Here is a 22,268-nt window from a genome sequence, read left to right on the forward strand (position 1 = left end):
AAACACTTGCTGGGGTACCCAGAAAAAGAATCCTCAGGCTGTTAGAACACCACCACTCCCATTTCAGGATACTACAATTCTAAATGTCCTGACAACAAGAATGGGGCAAAGCAAGGCCAGGGTTAAAAAACAAACTCTTCAAAGGGAAAAAGACAGGTTGTATGCATGACTGATGGCGCTGAGCTGGGGCAGTAACCCTGGAAAGCTCTTGGATCACCTGCACGCAACAGTTTTTTTCCTCCCAGAAATAAATTTATTCTAAACATTAACACAATTAGTTGTTTTCATCAAAACTTAGCATTATGGGATCATGTCCTGTCTTCACAAATATGAGAGTCTGCAAAGCTCAATTCCACAGCTGCAGCACTGGTCACTGGATGAAAGTACACCTTTTCACGTCTACCTTCCAGAAAAGCAGAACCCAGAGCAATTCTCACATCTCCGCCATCACAGAAGAGGGCCAGGGCGTGCCCAACTCTTTTGTGTGGGATGCTTACCCGTGCCCAGGCGGTCTGGCCCCCTTGAGCTTTTCACCACCATTCTGGTGGGCCGACCACCATCCCAGCTCCACCCTCAGCGGGAGCCCTCTGAACGCCCGGCAGCCAAGTATCTGGGCTACATGTGTGAAAGGCACTCCAGCAAAGCTGCCTAGGTGGCGATGCTCCTCAGCTTACACATTTACATACTAACAGGTTTTTTAAAAAGGAACAAATGCAAGGCTGAGGGGAAAAGATGCTTGTTTACAGATCCCTCAAAACGGGATCTGCTACTTGAGAAAAGCTTCAAGAAGGACGTCTCACAGGCAGTAAACATGAGGAACTCATTACTCTGAGACCAGGATCCTTGACCATGTTTAGGTCTTTCATTCTTTTGAGAATGTTGAAAGCCATGGATAACTTCCAACTACTATGTGCCAGGCCCTGTGTTAGGAATGTGGCCACCATTATGACCTCCATTTTACAGAGCAGGAGACTGAAATTTGAAGATGAAGTCAGCTGCCCACAGGCACATGGCTATGATAGTGGCAGAGTCAAGGTCTAATAAGTCCAGGCGTGGCCAGCTCAAAACTCCAGGCCCGTTCCATTTCATTAAATAGCTCTCACCTGATGATATTCTTCTGGGCTGCTGAGAGCCTGAGCTAGGCTTGGATCACGATCTCTGACCCCACCCAAGACCGGGTTCAGAGAGCTGTATTAAGAGTCTGGGACTCTGCCATCATGTATGGCTGAGCCCCATTTGGCACTGCAGTTCAAATGCATTATGGGAGAAAAAATAAAAAGACCAGAGAGAAATATCCAGGCACCCAAAAGTCCCCTTCCCTCTCCTGGAGCATGATGGTTACCAGTAAGTACCTGGTCTAGGATGTAGTTGCGTTTCTTGCGGGCAGCAATCTGGATGAGGCGGTTGAGGCACTGGGTAGCCTGCTGGATCAGGACGTCCCAGCGGCCAGCGTAGTTCCGTTGTCGGCGTAGGCCCATCACCTGTGAGCAGGGGGTGGTGAGGGGTGGGTGGTCTTGGTTGCAGAGCAGCACTCGGGTGGTGGGAGGTGGCTAAGGAGAGACCAGAAGCTGTCCTTACCCGCATCTTATCCATGATGGCGTTGGTACCCAAGATGTTGTACTTCTTGGAGGGGTTGGAGGCCGCATGTTTGATGGCCCACGTGGTCTTACCAGCAGCGGGCAAGCCCACCATCATCAGAATCTATGAGAACGGGACAGGGAGGGGCACTGAAGCAGCAGGGCTTATAAGTAAACTTCAGAAGTAAACTTATCTGCGAATGGTAGAATCATAGGAAACTTTAACTCTCCTTGTATTTTCTAGTTTTCTAGAATAAATATAAAATCACTTATATATCAAAAAACAAACAAAAAAACCCCACGTTATTTTTAGAACACAGATCACCAGCATCTGCAGCCAAATTATCCCCAAGGCCAGCGTCATTTTTGTTCTTAGACGCCTGGGTGGGAGTGTGGAGCGGCACAACCTCCTTGAAAAACGCGCTCACCACAAGTGCCTTCACAACCTTTTCTGTTGAGGGCAAAGCTCCCTATGCCAAGATTCGGATCTCACCCACAGCCCTCAGGAGGTTAGGAAGGAGCGCTGTGACCACTTCCTTTTGGAAACTTTCCAAGGTTAAGGTCTCTTACCTTAGCCCCCTCCCCATTCTGGCCTAAGCCACACCCATAACCGGCTTCCTGCTCTCCAGTCTGAGGCGCCAGGAGGTGGAGGGCCCTCTCTCCCTTTCTCCAACATCACTCATGCAGCGAGGGGTGCTGCTTTCACCATGCGTGTCTTCCCTCTGCCTTGGCAGTGATGTGACCCAGGAGAGACGGCCACCAACTCAGTCTTCCAGGTCTACTCACCTCACACTCTGCCTTGGTCTTTGGTCCGACAGTGCCCCGGATCCGCTCACCCAGGGGAAGGTGCTGGATGAAGGTGAAGCCGGGAAGGACAGAACAATAGGGCTCTGCCCTCTGCCCGAAGTTGAACTCCACTGCACAATTCTTCACCAGGACGTGGGGGTAGAGGGCCTGACCCCCCAGGGCTTCCTTCTGAATTCGGAAAGCAATTCCCATCCACTTCCCATTCTTGGTGAAGGAAAGTTCCACATCATTTCCACATTCAAAGTCCTGGGAGAAAGAGCCAAAGGAAGATAACCTTGAGCCAACGCTCAGCTGAAGGCACCAGGAGCCACAAGCTGGAGAGAGCAGACGCTGAGAGCAGAAACACATCAGGCTTCCCAGATTCAGGTGCACCCCTCCCCCCAACACAGATGTGGGCAGCACCAGGGAACAGTCCAGATGCATGGCCCGAAGCCCTCCTGGCCCAAGACCCAAAGCCTGGTGGATGCAAAGCGTGTCATTTTAGGAAGGGCTGAGTATTTGAGTATTATGCCTAATCTGAGACGAAGATGAAAGAAAAGGCAAACCCATCCATCCTCAGCCCCAGCAAGGGCCGTCTGTGAAGGTAACAAATGGAGAAAAAAGCCACGGCAGGGCCTTTTAAGTGCAGCCCAGCTCTGCCAACGCATTCACGTGTTGTTTGTTGAACATACACGTCCCCCGAGTCTCTCCTCTCCCTGGTGCATGCGTCTATGGCGATCAGGGCCTGACAGAGAGCCCAGGACACTATCCCAACTCAGTAAGAGCACTCACCAGGGGCAAGGTTCTCCGGGGGTGGGGTGGGGGTTGAGCCCAGTCCCGAACAACAAATGGAAACGAGCCAAGTGTGGGGTGTGAGGAGAGAGCCCCGAAGTGGCATGTGTGAATAATTCTGGCAGTGAGAACATAGGGTCAGGCTGGCTGAAGCATAAAGGATGAGGGGGATGTAACTTCAGGTGCAGCTGGAGAGCCAGGCAGGACTAGACACTCAGCGAACAACTGCTCACTGAGCGCCTTCTGAGCAGCTGAGGCTCAGTAGTTCAGACCCTGTTTCAGAGGGTGGGCTGCCTCAGCGCTGCCATTGACTTACTGTGGCTTCAGGCCACACAGTTTTTTCAGTTTCAGTTTCCTCACCAGAAAAGGGAGGCCATAAGATTCCACAGTGCACAAGACTGTTCCGAGGAGTAAGTGGGTCAGTGCGCTTACTCCACAATGAGCACACAACGAATGGGGCCTCCCAGCCCAAGACACCAGGCACTGCGCTGGGCTGAATTGTGGGAGGAGACATGGCCCCTGCCCTCAGCATGTGAGGGGCTCTCTTGTCACCGCGGGAGTTTGGACTTTGTGCTGATGGCAGAACAGAGCCCCTGACTTGTTACAAATAGGGAAATGGTCTGGTCAAAATTGTGAGGTTTACAATTAAGGGAGACTCAAAATTTGGGATCAGACGGCAGACTTGAAGCTAAGGACAAGGCCAGGCTCCTGATTTCAAGTACAAGACGTGGTTTCCCTTCCCTCTTGAAGGGGGAAACCACCTTGGGACTTGCCCGTAACAGACGGCGAAGCCCCTTTCCCCAACGAGCTTCCTTGCTGCCCTCCTCAGTGCCCGCAGGGCGCAGCTCCACAGTCCTTGGTACCCGTTCGTCTCAGTGCTCACAGCTCAGGGCACGCAAGGCAGACACACAAACATTTGCCGGACCGAATCCTGCCCCAATCCCTGCTGTCTTCTCACCAGAGCAAGCGTGGCCCAGGTCGCCTTTGCTCTAACATGGAAATGACCAACATGGGGGTTAACTTTCGTTGTGGCCACCTGCTTTACTATAGGAACTTACCATACTGCATGTAAACCAGCACCCTCACCTGACAAATCTACCACTGACAGGCCATCTGTCCAAGAGCCAAGTGTAATCCTGTCACTCCTGCTAAGACTCCTGGTGGCAGTCAGGGCCTCAAGACCCAAAGTCCTTAAACCTCTCTCTTACCTCTCACTTGTATCATCCCTGAGGCTCCCTGGATTATTACTGAAATGGGTTATGCTGTTCTCGCTACCTGGCAGGGCATTTTGTCCCTTTTGTTTTGTGAAGTTTGAGAACTAGAGATCTAACACAAGTGTCCTCCCCAATCCCAGGTTCCCTCGGGTTACTGATTTCCATACCTCCTCCAACCTCTCACCCCAAGTCTTTTAAAAAGTTATGGCATCCTCTGAACAGAAGAAACTGCACATGGAATCTAAAAACAGAAGCAGAGCTGAAGCAAGAGTCAAGGCCTAGAGTTCTTAACTGCTGCACACTCAGAGCTTCATGCTAAATGGGACAGTTTGGGGGGCACTGTCACATACTGATATGTTAAAATGCTGTAACCTCTTTGGAGTGTGGTCTTGGTGGTAGCTATCAAAATTTAAAAGTACATCTTTGACCTCAAAGTTACACTTTCAGAAATAAATACTACGTCTATATTCCCACAACAGTGCGAAGATGTGCAAACTGCTCACCCTGGCACTACTAGCTGTGCTCCAACGGGGAGGTGGGAGACGCTAAATCACACAGGAGACAATGTGCGGGAACACATAAAAACATCTAAGGTACCCCAGTAAGTAGGGAAAAGGATGAGCTGTCACTGCAGCATTGACTGTTCTAACAAATAACTTTCATGTCCAGCCACAGAAGACTGGCCAAACTAAACCAGGGTAAACTGACACCTGCATCAGAACACTAGGCGGCCACTAAACAAAAAGGTGAGACTAACCAAATGCTCACTCACTAATCAAGGATTGATTATACAAATACGGGAGACCCACACGATGACCACGGATGGTATGAAAATACAAAGAAGGCTTCTAGGCAGTGACATAAAAAGATCTCTAGGATACAGGTAAGCAAAAAAAAAAGATGCAGAATAACGAATATAATAAGCTACTTTTTGTATAAAAGAAGAAAAATAACATTCATCTTTTTTGAATTTGGATAAAGAAATCCTGAAAGCAGTGGGCTGGCATACAGGGGAGGGTATGTGTGGACGGCAGGAGGAGGGGGACGGTCCGAAGAAGACCTTACGCTGCGCACTTTCTTATATTTTTTGGTATTTCTGGAAATCCTTTGAATTTATTAACTATTCAAAAATATTTTTACTTGAGTTAGATCTATATTAACTGTGCAGACAGGGAAAAGTAGCCAAGATTTACTGCTAAATAGAAAAACTTCAAAGTTTAGAAGAGTATACACATGGTTAACTTTTGTCTAAGAAACATTTTTTTTTATTAAAAAGACAATGAGGTCATGAAAGACAAAGGAAGACAGAGAAACTATTTCGTACTAAAAAGACATGAGGAGAGAATGCGAAACATGACCCTGGATTGGATCCTCAACCAGAAACAAAACTGCTCCAAAAGATAATGCTGGGAAAACTGACAAAATTCAAATGTGGACTGAGGAGTAGATAACAGCATTCTATCAATGTTAAATCTGATAACTACTGTGGTTAAGATAGTTAACAGCTTAGTCTTAAGAAATGCATGCTGAAGTATAAAGGAATGAAGACATGATGTAGGCAACCTCCTCAAATACGTCAGAAAAAAATCTAACATATGTTTGAGAAAATGGTAAAGCAAATGTTAGAATCTGGACAAGGCTCTATGAGACTTCTTAGGACTTTTCTTTAAGTTTGAAATTACTTCAAAGAGTGAAAAAACAAAAAGGAGAAAAAGAGTACACGTGCACAAATCTAAGGGACAAAGAGAGAAAACACCTAGAGGAAGTGTCTGCCTGGGCAGTCACTCCTTTTATAAAGGTAAAGGTCTGTAACTCCTAATGATAATAGCAGTAAGTGGGGATTTACTGAGCACTATGTACCGCTGCTGAGTGCTTCCAGGGGGATTAACTTAATGACCCCACACAAAGTTCCGAGGCAGGTGCAAAAATTCTCATTTAGAGAAGACTAAAATATAAGGAGGGTAAGTAGCCCACGGCTGTGAGTGGAAGAGCAGGGACTCGGTCTAGCGAATCTGGCCTAGAGCCGACAGCCTCAGCACTGTGTTGGTCATTGCTGTGGGGAACTGAAGTTTGCAGCTGCTCAGCCACCCTCTGTCGCACCCAGCGCCACCCTCCTAGAAGGCAGTGCACTGTAGGAAGCCTGGCTCGACCAATATAAGGTAAAGGAAGAGGTCAGAGATGAGATGATGTCAAAGTGGGGCAAGAGCCAACACCACTGCCTTCGAGAGCACACTGGCTACCCCGCAGCAAAGAGAGAAATTCCTGAGTTTGTTTAGAAAATGTCACTCTAGTATCTAGGAAAAGAGGAAGGCTATGCATACCTCACGATCACCCCAAACCTCTTCAGGAGGCCACCTGACAGATTTGCACGAAAGACCAGAGGGGGGAAGAATGGCAGATTTTTGCACGAAATGACAGAAACATTCCAGTCTGTCAAAGAGAGACAAAGAGGTATGGCAAGAGTGGCTGGACATGGGGTAGACAATAAACAGAGGTATTCTGAAAAAGAAGTCTGCAGGTCCACCTAATAGGACCAGCATTTGGTTCTGCCAACTCCCAGAGGCTGCCAGCACTCACCGCAAAGCAGCCAATCACATCATTCTCTGCAAACTTGTCTCCGTAGTTTTCAAACCGGCTATTGGTGGACTTCTTCCCAGTGCCTCCATAGCCATAGGAGAAAGGCTCTTCGCCTGACGGAAGAAATAGGCAAAGGCAGGTTAAACCTGCGATGGTCACAACAGCCTTTATGGCTGTCATATACTTTTAAAGGAAAAAATAATTTTCTTTACTAGTTTACTAATCAGATGCTTTTGGTGGGGAAAGGTGAGGAAGGTTCCATGGAAAGGAAGCCCTTCATTATGCAGAAATCCTGAGGGCTTGATGGGGTGAAGTGTTAAGTCTGGGAGTGGAGCTGAACTGAACTGCTCTGCACAGAAAGGAGAATTTAGAAAGAAAGGGAGGGGAAGAGAGGATCTGGGATAGAGGAAGGCTGTATGCTGAGATGCAACCCTTCCCTGTGACACTCAATATTCAATCAAATATACTAATGGCATCAATTTTTGGTGCCAGTGGGTTTTTGGCAGCAATCGGTAAAGGGGCTAGGTTTTGCTTCTGGAGACCATGAGGTCTAACCCCTAGGAAAGGTACTGGATTTCCTCAGGCTATGGAACCCCGCGGGGGCTGAAGCATCTGAGACCCCAAGGGCCCTGGCTGACACCTGGGTTACAGAGATCTTTGGCCAGGAACCCAAGGAGCATCCTGCCAGAAAAACACGAGCCAATGAGCATGAATTCCAGGCCCAGTTCTTCTTTGAACCAACTCTGTGTAACCCTGGACATCTGCTTGACCATTCTGGGTTTTGTATCTTCATCTATGTCAACTACCCACCGCTTACATCTCAAAACTGAGGCAAAGATAAAATGAGATGACAAATGAGTCTTAAATAAAAGATGCTAGTATGTATCAAAACGTAAACTGTACATTCCTTGTGACCTACCATTTCTACTTTCAAGAATCAGCCTTAAGTGAACAGTCAGACCGATTACATACAAGGATAGCGTAACTGTTTAACAGCAAACGATTACAACCAATTGAAAAAAACCTACGAAACATTTATGAATAAGTGATACAACTCTACAGTGGTCAAAAAGCTATACTTATTTACCAAAATGTGCCCATCATATATTAAGAAAAAGAAATTAAGTTTCAAAACAGTATGCACAGTGTGACCCAGTCTAAGATATACCAAGAAAAAAAGAACTGTCCAGAAGACGGTGGATGAAAATGTTAACACAGGTTGTTACCTCGCAGGTTTAGTAAGTTATTTTCCCCCTCTGTATGGCCTGAGTTTTTATAAGGAGCACATATTATTTTTATAATGAGAATGTTTATGTGACCAAGGCAGAAGGCCTAGCCATTGGACGCTGAAATCAGTTACTTGGGGACAGAAGGTCATCGAGGCCTGGGGTCCTGTGAAAATCCAAAATCTCTCACTGGGCAGGCCTTGTTTTTCTTTGCCAACCAGCCCTGGCCTCATTGGTCTCTGCTTCCCCTTTTACTCTGGGTTAGGCTCTGGACAGAAAATCCTAGACAGAACTTAATGAGGAACTTGTTTTGAGGACAGGTGATAATTGATTTTTTTTTTTTTTTAAAGAAAGGGAACAGTTTTCTAAAGAGAACTTAGGACACTCTCCTAAAAGATAAGTTTTTCATAGAAAAGTTATTAACTTTAATCTGTCCAGCTGAATCTTGTTTGCCTCAAGATGGGCTGTGGCATATACTTAATCTTTGTGTCTGTTCCCAGTCCAGTGCTGGAAGAGAAGCTTAGGAAGCTCGAGAATCCAGGGACAGAGGCAATCACTCTCCTCTGGCCTGCTTGGCTGCCCTCCTTACCTAGCTGGGTGCTGCAGGAGTCGAGGGACCAGCCGATGCGGACGACATGTGGGTCGGGCTCCGTGGATGGAAGGTGCTTCACAGAGATTTCCTCATTGATCTGGGGACAGAAAACAGGGCGCTCGGAACTGATTCTCTGGAAGCTGGTGGGTTATAAAGCAATACAGGAGGGAAGCACATAGGCATTGAAAAACAGCAATGTTTGTGGCTGAGGAAAAGGTACCTATGCTGCTCCGAAAGCAGACCCTCCGAAGGGCTCACAAAAGTGCAGGGCCACAGAGAGGTATTTCAAAACATAGTTATTTTTTAGTTCTAACACTTGCTGCAGGGAAAAAGAGACTCTCATAATATTTGGCATAGAAAAATAAGCTGATCCAACGTCTTTGGACAGCGATTTAACAGTCTCCACTAAAACTCAAATGTACATACTGTGTACACTAACAATTCAGTGTAGCAGTGTTTATATTACCAGAAAAAATGAAAACAAAAACAAAAACAAAAAAACAGAAAAAAATCATCTGTAACGCAGTGGTCACATTATGGTACATCCACGCCACAGAATGCAATTTAGCAATTAAAAAGAATGAGGCAGGGCTACTGAATGCACTGGCACGGAAAAAATGTCCAAGATACGGCATTCAGCAAAGGCAGCAAGGATAAAAAAAGCGCCTTCTGACTTAACCTCTAATTAAGGTTAGAGGTTAGACTGCCTAAAAACCATTTGTATTTGCATTAGTTTGTGGCTTCTGGAAAGTTACACTATTTGGTTGAATATCAGATGCACAATTTTCACATTTTAACATCTCCAAATTCAGGATATACCTTATAATGGATGTGCTAAGAAAGCACTGTCAATTTCATCGGCAGTGTTTCTCTATGCGCAGCACAGAAAACAATACATAACTTACAGTCGACTGCCCTATGTTCAGTGAAAAATGATAACCCTTGGTCTTGGGTTCTACCTCTAAAAAATGGGGATAACAGTTCTCATTTCAAGGTGGCACTGTGACGATTCATGGAGATAATCATGTAAAGAGCCTGGCACCACGTCTAGTGCATGCAAAGTGTTCTATGAACATTAGCTACCATAAATGTTTAGATATACAAAGGAGGGCACATAATAATCTGTTAATATAAGTGCTCTCTGGAGGGAAGCGAGGAGACTGGGAGGATATAACCACAACTTTTGCTTTTTCACACCGTACTCTTCTGTGCCATGTGAACTTCCGTTAAACGTGAGCATGCATTCTTTTCATAAACATAACTTGACATGTAACTGTGGAGAGATGATGGCAGAATCTTTGCCTTGCTCTTCCCCTCGCCTCCCTTTAGTTGATGATGCCTCAGTCCATTCTTTCTAGCTCACTTTTCTTCTAAACAATTCCTTTTTCCAGTTCTACAAACATGTCACCCCCTAGAATGGCTGGCTGGGTCAAATTCCACCACGGAAAAATCTGCTTGATAAAGCAATGTTGGTTGGTCTGCTTTTCTGATATAGCATTTAACAACAGTATAGTTCTCTCAAGTTCATTATACTTTTTTTTTGGCTTGGACACAAAGTCTATGCTCAATCCTCTTTTGCAGTCATGGCTCTCACCAAGGTGGCTGATGACAGACTATTCCAAAGGTGGGATCTGCTTCCTGTCCCTACCCCCTGTTGCTCCCACTCACCTTCATCTCAAAGCACACACGGCCCCTTCTGACCCCATAGCTGGCACGGGCTCCTGACCACAGGTATGCGAAGCCCTCGATTGTGAGCGGGTAGCCACTACTCCGGTCTCGGGCCACCTTGAAGTGGAGGTCGCAGTTATCTGTGGAGAAAAAAACCTGGAGTTGGCTGATGATTTAAAGGTCCCAAGAGAGAAACAAGCACAGACCTTTAAATGTAAGTTGCCCAAGGGTGTTAACCAGGAGTACACAAGCCAAAACACTGTGGGGACAGGTTCACGAGAAACTCGCCATTCTCCCTTTTAGCAGAAAGGCTCTGGACTATGGCAAACTGGCCTGCACAGGATCAAAGCAGCCGCCTCACACAGAAAATGGAATTCTTCACCAAGGACAACCATCGGGGGAGACCCTTAGAATTGTACTCAAATGCCTTCTATGGGGATGTACACTTGCTAGGGAGAGGGTCCATACCCTCGGCAGTTTTAAGGAAGGCATTTTAGAATTGAAAAAAAAGAGCCAATCTCCACAGCCACTCACTTCAACCATTTCCCCCTGCACTAACTCAGTTCGGGAGCCAGACTCCTGCTGCTCAAACTGACCCTGATCCACACCCACCATCCAGGCACCACAGGCTCCCACCTGCTCTTGTGCGCCTAGGGCTCTTCTGCTGTAACTCAGACTCTTCCCACTCTTCAGGGAGCTAGTCGTGCCTCTCAGAGTCTTTCCCGACCATCCTATCTAGCGGGTAAAGGCTGAGTGCCCTGGTCTGTACATTTGGCAATTGATTAGATGCTGCTTCACGGATCACTGCCACCCAATACTTTAAAAAATGTTTAGCTCTACTCTGGTATACTGTCTTTGAGATCGAAGAAACTGTATGATATGGCTTTATCTCTTCCAAAAGCATATAGCTATTGTTCTAATAAACATGAGATATGTAACAAAATATATCAATAAACTGCTGTTTTACTTTCTGCTGTTGAAAAGTACAGTGTTCTTAGAGCTAAGTGGATTTCTGGGTGTGTTGAAAAACTTCAGATTCACAGGCTCTACCACTTAGATTCTGTCTTAGGAATCTGAGAAAGGGCAGGACCTCTGTAATTATTCCAAGTGTTTAGGTGTGCAGTCAAGGGGAAAGCCACTTATCCAGTAGGAAACATATTGAACTAGAGGACAGGGAGTAGGGTGGGCCAGGTTAATGCCTCAGAGGACAAAGTGACATTGGTTTCACCAGGAACTTGAATAGCTGACGGTAACTGGGGAACTGGTCATCAAAGAGTTAAGTTTCCCCAGCCACACTCAGGTGCTCTTCCTGATTAGATGACAACACCACGTACCAGTGTTCAGGGTTTTCTAAACTGCTCTCGTATCTGTTCTCTGCTGAGTGTCAATGAAAGTCCTCTGCGGTATTAGGGCAGGATTACTCCTCCCTGAAGAGATGCTCAGAGAAATAGAATGACGTGCCCAGGATCCCACAGAATGGGCTGGGAGCAGATCTGTCTCCAAACCAGCACCCTATCTGGACTCTCATCGCTCTGGATAGTGCCCGGCAGAGGCTCTGTGAAGGTCAAGGCAGTTTCCCAGTACTGACCGGAAGGCAGAATCAGACAAGCACACAAGGACTCACATGTGTCAATGGCAACAAGGGTGTCATCGAAGTCATCTTCATCTTCTTCAGCCGGAGGCTGAGGAGAGCGGCCCCTGTGTCAGAAATAGGGGGTAAGCCACAGGAGAATGGTCGAATGAGCATAGAGAAGGGAAATGAAGGTGCTGTTGGAACTTGTAAGTGGCCTCCAGACTGCTTCCTAGATTTCAATTTGTTCACACAGAGGTTAGCAGAAGAACTCTGTAACCCCACATCCTTGCAATGAGAGCAATGATTGTTAGCTTCTAGGGTGGGGACAGGGACGAGAGAGGGCATGCTCTGCTAGAGAGGACCATTTGAATCATTTGGAGAACTTTTTCAAAGATGACCCTACTCTCACCCACCCTCTGCATGTAAAAACTGCCTCCATCCCGAAATGTTATCGACGGAAGGCTATGGTAGCCCGAAGGGTACTGGGCCAGAACGGGGAATGTGCAGCAGCTTAGATAAACCTCAGTAATTACAATCTGTCCACACACCAGGCTTCCTGAAATTCCACATCGAAAAGGATATGGAATGACCCATTTTTTTCAGTCTCCTTCTCTTTCAAAAATGTCCTAAATTACGAACAAGATTCATTTTCCTACCAAAACACTAAAAAGGAACTATATCAAAATACTGCTGGTTTCCAACATGCAGGAATAACAGGGAGTGGGAGAAGACTGGGGTGTAATCCTGCCAGGACAGTCTGGATGACCCTAGTCCCCTGTGTGCTCAAATCAAGCACCCCACACCCACCTGGCTGCTGGCACTCTGCGGGCAGCGGGCCGCCCTCCAGCCCTGCCAGTCCTGATTAGAAGAAGGAGCTCATCAAAGGCAGGGAAGCTTTCCCTGCCAGCCTAGATCAGAGCAAGTGCTCCTCCTCTGCCCTCCATCGGCCAGTGGCTCTAGGCCTCTATACCATGGGATGCGGGGGAAGAAACTCAAGAGGGAGTTCCATGTCCTAACTTTAGTCAGAGCCTGTGAGACCCAGGCCCTGTGTTAAAGGGAGTCATAGCTAGTTAGAGGATGGACTCCCCCAGGTAGGAAATAAAATGTGTCAGATAACCAGTCCAGATGAGTAAAGGAACGGTTGGTCACTCCTACTTTCTGTGATCAGAAAAGGCTTCGCACAGGAGCTGAAGGAGAGAAAGAGGGAGGGACAGGACCAGAGTTGGAGTAAAGGGAGGGGGAGGGCATGCCAGAAAAGGGAAAGAGCAAATGACCAGGAAAGAGAGGCCACTCCCTCCCGTGAGCTTCTGACACGCACACCCTGACTACTCATCCCACATGGTTGTGGCTTACTTGCGTATGTGTCTAGCAGTCCCTATCTTGGCAATGAAATAAAGCAAGACCCACTGCCCAAATCATCTCTGTGTCCCAAGTGTCCATCTTGTGAAGAAACTACGAGCACTGACAACGAATGAATGAGTAGATGGAGGAGGGGGTGCGTTTGGGAATAGGGCCAGTAAAGAGATCTTTTTTTTCTTCCAGTTGAGGGATATTGAGCAGCCATTAAGAACAGGACACTGTAGGATACTGGGGCAAAGGACTAAAAAGGCAGGCTGGCATCTTACACATAAAAGCCTAAGATGTTTGTATTTTACCCTGTAGGTAATGGGAAGCAAGGAACTGAGGGAAGGTCCAAAAGTTTTACAAAGTTGAATCTGGTAGTGAGTGCAGGAAGGGCTGGGGTGGGGAGAGTGTGAGGGCAGAAAGAACTCCCTCTGCCCCTCTTGGTTGGTACAAAGGTCCCAGCAGGCACTAGGCTATAGACCTAGAGACCGACTGGAACAAGGGTGGCCTCACACACCCACCTCCTATCCTCTCGGTGCTCGAAGTACCCCCGTCCCCGGTTTTCTTCATAAGGCCTCTTGCGACTCTGGAATTGCTGTCTGTCTGGCTTGAGTTGAGATGTTTCAGGCGGGAGGAAGCTGCTGGGTGCTTCTTGCTTCATCTCCGTCTTTACTTCCACTGTAGGGACAAATCCAGATGGTCAAGATACTTGGAAACTCCTCAGCTATCACTCTTCTGGTCCCTTTCCCTCAGGAGATGTTGGCAGGATCCTGACTATGGTGGTGAAGTGCTGGGCACGGGCAGCCAGCTGGGTTCAGTGGAAGCCTGCTGAGGGAGCCGAGAAGGCTGACTGGAGAACAGGGTTAGGATGAAGGGAGGCCAGGGGTGGCCAGCCAGGAACATAAGCACTGGCAGTTGACGGGGTGACAGATGTCAGTCAGAGAGCTCTCGGGCTTCACTGGGAGAGAGAGGGGACTTCAGCACAAGCTCTCTAAGGTGGCATGGCTGCCTTTGGCTACTGTGCCATAGGGCCCATGAAAGTTGACAGCTACCCTGCACTGCCCAGTGCGAGGGAGCCCTAAAGGACTTGAGATCTCTTTAAACTGAGAAAGTCTACATTCTCCAATTTCTCCTCCCAAAGACTCTCTCCACTTCAGTTCTTACAAAGCTTCCACAATCTGACAAGGGAGGGGAAAGCAATTCAACAGAGCGCTGTTTCCTGCAGCTCACTCCATGGGCTAGTAACTCTACCGCAAAGCCTGGATTCACCCAGAAGGGAGGATCTACACTTAAGCCAGCCCACAGGTGTGATGGCCTCACGGAATCGCACACGTAGAAAGTCATGATGGAGTAACGTTCTGTGGGCCACAGGAATATCCCGGTTAGGCAGACTCCAAGAATCAGCACCTAACTGAGAGGGAACCACGGATTCAACCTAGCCTGACTTCTCCCACAGAGTCTACGCCTGACATCGTGGATCACTCACATCTACTCATCTGAGCACTCAACCCAAGACCCCCCACCCCAACCCCAGATCACCCCCTAGCTCTGGCACGCAGACCAAATCTGAGAGCAGGCTCCCGGCTGTCCAGGATGGGGATGATGCCCATCTGAAGGGAGCCTCCTGATTCCCTGCACAGCACCGGGCTCACAGAAGGCCCTGGGAAATAGCACAGAAAACACTCTTCTTGGGCCAAATGATCCTACAAGTCTCACAGAGCCTGATACAAATTTTCAGTTTAACTTACATTTATTAAAATCCTGAGTTACCCGCAAGAAATGTCTGGAGATTTCACTTTGTGGATGAACCAGAATGAAAGTACATAAAATCAACTAGATTCACTAAGAAAAGGCACTAGGACCATAATACAGTGAAAGGAGCACAAGACTGGCTCTGTCATTACTCAACAGTGGGACCCTGCTTCCCGAGAGGCAGGGCACAAATGGTGAGGAATGAAGTGTCCCAAAAGCCAGTTTCCTGGGTTCTAACCCCAACTCTGCCATCAGACAAGCCACCTACCTCCCCAATCTATAAAATGAGGAGAAGGCTGTATTACATCTTTGTTTCCCAAACCGGTGTTAGGAAGAGCTTTCTCCTGCAAAGCCATATTTACATGTTTGGCAAATCCTGGGCTTATACAACACGACAGAATTTTTTTCAGTCCAGGACTTCTCAGAGCTTTTGATGCTCTAATGAGCAGAGACTCTCCTGGAGGTGGTATAGCATGTGCTGCATTTTTCAGATGTGTTTGGCCAAGGAGCCCTTTTCTGAGAAGTCCCTAACACCTCCTGGAACACTATTCTTCAGAGCATGGGAAATACCAGACTAGATTTAGAAGGCCCTTTCTGGCTTCCGCATTCTAAGATTCTAAATAAGACCCAAACATTGGCTTCTAGGTCTAAACTCTCCAGGGTGCTGACACTAACATCTGAAAACAGATACCACGAAGACTCCCCTCTCCCAACACCCGGGAGCGGGACTAAGTTCTTTCCTTCCAAAGAACCTTGCCAGAGTGACAAAACCCAAATGGATTGTCCAAGAGGAAGATGAAAATGGGCTCCAGGCAGAGGGTAAGGGCCACATATAGATTCTATTTCCCTCGAAAGAGATGTACCCCGCGTGCTTTCCTACCTGGGCGATAGGCCTGCTGCTGCTCCACCTCCAATGGTCTCCTCTCATAGCCTGACTCGTTCTCTTGTTTGATGACCTGGGTCTCATAGAATTGGTTCTGCCTGGTAATATTGTCCATGACATCTTAAAACAAAAAACGGCCAGTCAGAAGGGTCCTTCTTGGGACGAGAGGTGGCTTTTTTATGTTACACAATGACGTCCCCACTGGAAACAGTCTGCCAGAGGTTAAAAGGTATGATAACACCTTCAGATGGAAACCTATTTGGGCAGTCAGCCACTCCAGCTCCCTAAGGACATGCCCTCTTGCCCCTCAAAAGGTTGGAGATCTGTGATTGGGTTTTACAGAATCCCAATATGCAAACCAAATGAAACAGAACTGCTCTGGTTGAAGCGAGGAGACGAGAGGATCAGAGGAGGCCAGCTTGATCTCTCCAAGTCCCCTCTCCAGGGCGGGGGCGACTCTAGATACCGGGGACTCCCAAGAGTATCTGTTAAAAAACCACCAGCCTAGGTGTTCTCTGGCAAGGTGCAATGCTTAGGGAGTTGCCTTCAGAGCACAGCCTTTAAAATTGTTTAGAGCACAAACCAGTTCTCTGCCCAGCCCGATTCACTATTCCCACCTGCGTAGCCAACCCTCTTAGAGATTCTCTTCCACCCTGCAATACATGCAAAGATAAGGGGTAATCATCTCAGTTAAAGAAAGAAATGGGGGAAGAAGCAAAGGAATTGTTAAGAAAATAGGAATCATGATAATAGTGGCCTTCGGGTTCATTAGGGATAAGCCCTGAAATATTTGGAGTTAGGTAGAAAGGGTTTCAGGAAGGCGTCTTGGGGGTCCAGGAGGAACTTAGCTGAAGGGTGGTGAGAATAACAACATTAACTATTTATGGAGCACATACCACACATCAGACCCTGGGATATAGCTTAGAATGAGCTTGCCCCTACTGAAGCCTTCAGTTTAGTGACACAGACCCGTATTAAACAAATGCTCACACACACAAAACTATGATTGTGTTAAGGGCTACAAAGAAGTACCAAAAACTAAGACAGGAACCCAGATAAGTAACAGATAAATGATGAGAATGACGAAAACATTCATGGGGTTCTCAGAGGTGGGACTAAAACCAGAGTACCAAACCCCAAACTTCCTCAGGAAGAACCTTGCAGCCAAACCTGCAAAGTTGGGAAACCTAGGATGAGCAGCAGGTAGGCTCTCTCTCCACCCCAGGGGCCAGCTCTGCCAAGTGCCTCGAGGGACCTACTACTGGCTGTGCCAGGACCAGTGGGGCAGAACCACAGGGAAGGAGATTATTCTGCAACTTGCTAACCGACTGGATCCTTTCTCAGAGGACAAATACGTCTGGGCACAAAGCAGGTGCAGCCCAAAGGGAAGAAAGTCACAGATCATGTAGTTTGCGACAGGTCTGTTTACTGGAGATGAAGGAAGAGTTGGAGGGGGAATGAAGGGGGCGCAAAGGATTCTGTTGTAGGGGAGAGAGAAAGAAATGGATTATTTCCTTAACTGGAATATATGGAGCCCTTTCAAACAATTCTACTTCTCCCAGACTCCAAGCACAGTGCTCTTTCCACAAAGCCTCACATCTATCTTCCTGAGACTCTCTCCTGGGTCCACAGAGGCAGCCTCGCCCAGAGAACTTGTGATTCTGGGGTCCTTCTCCACTCTCTAAAACATCCACTCGTAAAAAAAAGCAGGCCTAGTGCTAAGCCCCTTATACATGTGATCTTATCCATTATAATCCAGGCGGGCACTAGTATTATCCCTATTGTACACACAAGGAAACCAGGGCTCACAGAGGTGAAGTGACCTGCCCAAGTTATGAAGCCTTATTTGAAAAAAGTCTGAGAGTCTGGAGTCTGAGCTCTGAAGCACCTATCTCACTTTCCTCTGACACACCTCTGGCCACTGGCCCTTCTTCCTAGGCATTCCTGGCAGGGTCTCTCCTGCCCTAGACAAGCACACTGGGCTACTCCTTCTTTTACAGGTCTCTGCCAGGGGAAGTACTGTTCCCAGCACCTGAGTCCTGGACAACCCCCAGGCCACCCTCCACCCGGAATCTACACTCAACTTGCCTCTCTTCCAGGAGATCCCATCTCTGAGGAACAATTAAGTACCCAGTGCCAAGCCCAAATCTTGTCTTTTCCCTGACCTCCTTGTTCTCATTCCCTCGGCCAAGGCCCAGGGTGCCTTTTTTTCAGAGAAATACCACAAGTTCTGGATGTCAGAGTCCTCTCTATTTACTCCTTAATCTCTCTGATCCCCACTCCCCAGTCCTGCTGGAAAGCCACCCTTTTCTAATTTGATTTACTCCCTTTCTATCCCAGGGTCTCCACTTGTCAGACAATCACAGATCTACCCTATCTCTCCTCATTCTGAGTCATACCTTCTGAATGATGGAGGTTCCCCTGCTACCTCTGGAGTCCACCCCCCCCCCAAACCTGGGCACACAAATAACTGCTTTGGGGACCAAGGAGCCCTCTTAGCCACAGAAACACCACCCCCCAGTCTGCAGATTTTCTTTCTCTTCCACATCCTACACACTCTCCCCTCCCCCATATTTGCTAGATCAGCTACACACTCCTGTGCTGGACACAAGGATCCTATGTCCCCCAGATACTCCACTGACTTCAAACTCCACCAACTTGTTATCTGCCCCATCCCACCCACCCCTGTCCTCCAAATTGTTCATCCAAGACCATTCAGCAGTAGCCACTGAGTTATCTGGCAAGGCTCTGAGTTGTCCTCAGAGCCTTGCCAGATCTGGACCTCTAGGTCCGTTGTCCAGTGACACATCCTTCCCTCCCTTGCCAGCCTCCGGACACCAAGGTTTCCTATATCAGCTCTAGAAGTCAACAAGAAGGTCCCCAGATTTTCCAGCCCCAAATGCCCAAATTGCCCCTGCCTCAAAGTTGGTCGGTCTCCAGCCCTGGATCTCAGTCCCTCAGGCCATCATCAGACAGATGTGGGTCCCCCACAGTCCAATCACGTGGTCACCCACATCCCCTAAATGCTCACCAGCCAAACACCAGAGCATCCAGTCCATCGGACCCTCTCCAGCCAGACCTCAGGACCTCCATCTCACCAACCCACCCCAGTAGCATATATCAGACTTCCCGTTATTCCATCCAGCAGCAAACTCCAGGATCCTCCATCCTCGAAACTCTCCTGGCCCCGGACACCTGGTGATTCCTTCCCGAGCCCTGAAAACAAGGCTCCCAACGCCCAGCCCGCAAGCTGAGCTAGCACAGCCCCCAGGACCACCACTCAGCTCCAAACTCTAGGATCACCATCCTTTCCAAGACCTTCCTCGGCCCCCGAATAGAAAACCTCTAGTTCTTCCGACTCTCTCCAGCTCCAGAAACCACGGCTTCCGGTCTCCGAATGCTAGGCTCCAGAATCCTCGCCTCCCCCCCTCCCCCGGACTTTACTCATCTCCGAAACCGAGAGCCCCCACTCTCAGTATCTTCCCTGTACCGAATGCCAGGATCCACCCTCCAGCCGTCCCTAGGCCCTTCACCCCAGATCCTTTTCAGCGGCGGGTAGCGGGATCCCCCAATCCTCAGACCGTCTCCCCGACCTCGGGCGCCGGATTCCCACGTCCCACAGCCCTTCCTCGGCCCGGACTCCGGGCTTCCCGGTCCCCGCCCCGCGCACTCTCACAATGTCCGTCCGGCCCCGAGTAGCCGCCGGGCTCCGGGTGCGGCTGCAGCCCGGGCGGCGGTGGCTGCGCGGTCCCCTCCAGCTCGGAGCCCCCCTCGGTCTCGACCTCCTCGTTGCTGTGCCCGGGTCGCCCCGGTTCGTCGTCGGCCTCGAGCTCCCGCTCGTCGTCGGGCTCCTCGGCCTCCAGCGCCGCCTGCAGCCGCTCAGCAAGCTCGGCCTTGAGGCCGCGAGTGTCCAGGCCGCGGCGCTGCAGCTCCTCGCGAAGTTCGTTCACCTTCAGACGGCGCACATCCATGGCCCGGGCCCCCGGGGCGGCCCCCGAGCCTGGCCCGGCCTCCCAGGGCTCTGTCCCCCTTAAACCTTTCCTGTCAGGAGGCGAAGGGGGAAAGGGGGGGGGCCCACTCCAATGGCGGCAGCAGCTCAAAATGGCCGCCGCCGCCGCCTCCCCCACTTCCGCGGTTTCTTGCGATGCAACATAGGTGCCAATTGGCCACTGTATGGGGGCAACGGGCGCGGGCCCGGGGACTGAGCCAATCAGACAGCGGCTTTCAAAAAAACGGCAACGAAAGGGCTCAGGAGCGCCCGGGAGGAAGCGTTGGCCTACGTCGATGCCGCGGCCTGAGCGGAGGGCGGGAAAAGACGGGAGGCGGCGCGCATAGTGATTGGGTAGCGCCCGTGCCCTCGCTCCCGTAGGGTCAAATGAGGGAAAGGGAGTAAGGACTTGGGCCAATCAGCGATGAGATTTCGGAAAGAGCGTGCCCCACGGCCTTTCCTGCGCAGCCCCTTCATCAAGCTAGTGTCTCAGTAACACATATTCTGATGGGTCTAGATCTCTCGCCCCTAGAGGAGTCCGCCAGAACCAATCAAACGGAGGGTCGGCAGACACCTCCCCCTTCCCTATTGCCTTTAAGAAACCGGAAAGAGGTGAATTCACGAAAGCCCCGCCCCTTGCCGTTAGGGCGGTTTCAAAACAATCTGCTCACCAATCGCAGTTATTGTCTTATCTCACTAAAGCTCGGACAGTTGGATCGCTTTAGGAAAGACTAACCAGATTGGCCATTCTTCAGCGGACCGGCTCACAAATTTTGCTGTGGAGGGAGGTATAGAAATAGAGATTAATAAATGAATTATTCTTAATCTGGAAGAAACTCAATGGCCTTTATGAAAAGCAACCCTTTGACTTCAGAGAGTCCTGAAGGTTTGAAAATAGAGGCCAGACTAACAACGGGAGAAAAGTCGTTAAAGAAATCGCACCCTCTTCCCTTAATAGAACATCTGATAGGGAGACTCTTTTCCACGATCCTAGCTTCCCTGCCGTCTTTCTCTATGGTTGGTATTTTACGTGGAATGGGCGCTTTGCACGCGACCATAGGGCCTTCCCCTCGGGGAAGACCTCCAGAAGTTCGCGGATCTCTACCACAAATCCTCTAAATTGCTGTTCAGTAGATCTGGCTATTTGGCGTCTGTACTGATAAGCTCAAACACAAGGGTCCGTAGCTAAGCCTCACGCCACTAAATACAAACGCCACAGTTTCGCAGTGTCTAACGCTGCACCACCTCTCGCCTCTAACTCAAAAGACACAAAACGTCTGTAAGATACACAACAGAGATACACAATGCAAACGCCGGCTGCCCATTCAGCCTTACCTTAAATCCATAAAAGCCTACACACACCCTCTACTTAGACAAAAGCACACACGACACAAATAAATGACCGTGAGGTCGTATCAGATGCATCAATTCAGGGGATAATACACCGAACTGCAATGCAGATGCGTCCGCTAAGGTCCGCACGGGCAAGCTGCATCAAATGACAAAGACACACTGGGCAGTTACACTACGAGCTTACACTACGGCAACCTAGATACACAGCACCCACTCAGAAGCGGGACAGACACTCACGTGGGCCCGGAGGTTCCAGTCCAGACACCCCGCCCCTCGCCCACGTCCGACTTCCTTTCTCCTCCCAGCTTCCCACAACGATTTATTTTTTAAAAGTTTGTGGCCGGGATTGAACTGTTCTGGATTCTCAAGAGCCGCCACCGGAGGGCGTCCGGGCGCTGCCAAGGGGTCCTCCATCTGCTGCAGGACACACCCAGAAACGTGTGCCCCGCGATGCGTGCAAAACACAGTGTCGTCTTGGCAGGAGTTCCTTTGTGAGCCAGTGATTATTGGCGGTTTTCTGTGCCTGTGTTTCTATATGCATCTGAACGTTTAGGTCTGTGAGTACCTGTTGTACTCCATATGTCTCTGAGTATTTGTATCGCTTTACTCTTCGTGTATCTGTTACTCTAGTTTCTTTCTATTTCTGGTATCTGCCTGTGCATATATTTGTATCTGTAATTTTTTTTCTCCAATCATCATGCTCTAATCTTCCCTCCAAAGAAGGAGCAGGTAAGGATTATCTTACCTGACGACGGTATCTGTAATTTTCTGTGTGTCTGTTACTGTGTCTGAATTTGTGTCTGTATTTGTGACCAGGTGTGCCTGAGTATGTCCGTTAATTCGTGTGTCTTTGAGGCTTGGATATCTCTGTGTGAACTTATGAGTATCTGTGTGCCTGTTTCTCACTAGGAGTTTCAGAGAGTCTGCATTTCTTTGCTTGCAT

At 48.8% G+C, this 22,268-nt stretch overlaps 1 protein-coding gene and 1 non-coding gene across 8 annotated transcripts in view; both read right to left on the reverse strand.

Annotated features, from left to right (window-relative positions):
* The window catches only part of HNRNPUL1 (heterogeneous nuclear ribonucleoprotein U like 1), a 32,653-nt gene extending 11,072 nt beyond the window's left edge, over positions 1 to 21,581 (reverse strand). Inside the window, exons 1-10 of one of the 7 annotated variants that reach the window (XM_039842980.1) lie at positions 21,563 to 21,581; positions 15,982 to 16,104; positions 13,871 to 14,027; positions 12,057 to 12,130; positions 10,433 to 10,572; positions 8,762 to 8,861; positions 6,947 to 7,059; positions 2,364 to 2,630; positions 1,579 to 1,701; positions 1,353 to 1,481 (exon numbers count right to left, since the gene is read on the reverse strand). In XM_039842980.1, the coding sequence (XP_039698914.1) occupies positions 1,353 to 1,481; positions 1,579 to 1,701; positions 2,364 to 2,630; positions 6,947 to 7,059; positions 8,762 to 8,861; positions 10,433 to 10,572; positions 12,057 to 12,130; positions 13,871 to 14,027; positions 15,982 to 16,099 (1,221 nt within the window). In that variant the 5' untranslated portion in view covers positions 16,100 to 16,104; positions 21,563 to 21,581. Of the gene's footprint in view, positions 1 to 1,352; positions 1,482 to 1,578; positions 1,702 to 2,363; positions 2,631 to 6,946; positions 7,060 to 8,761; positions 8,862 to 10,432; positions 10,573 to 12,056; positions 12,131 to 13,870; positions 14,028 to 15,981; positions 16,105 to 19,015; positions 19,273 to 19,302; positions 19,322 to 19,660; positions 20,202 to 20,643; positions 20,663 to 21,562 lie in introns of those variants that run through there. The other 6 variants (XM_039842978.1, XM_039842974.1, XM_039842977.1 and 3 more) reach the window with 6 other exon arrangements.
* Positions 21,582 to 21,973: 392 nt separating this feature from the next.
* On the reverse strand, positions 21,974 to 22,077 carry LOC120586602 (U8 small nucleolar RNA). Its single transcript, XR_005648744.1, has one exon. It is a non-coding gene; the product is annotated as a U8 small nucleolar RNA (small nucleolar RNA).
* Positions 22,078 to 22,268: the final 191 nt, after the last annotated feature.

Source organism: Pteropus medius, unplaced genomic scaffold, assembly GCF_902729225.1.
Source record: "Pteropus medius unplaced genomic scaffold, Ma_sr-lr_union100, whole genome shotgun sequence".
Taxonomy (NCBI): domain Eukaryota; kingdom Metazoa; phylum Chordata; class Mammalia; order Chiroptera; family Pteropodidae; genus Pteropus; species Pteropus medius.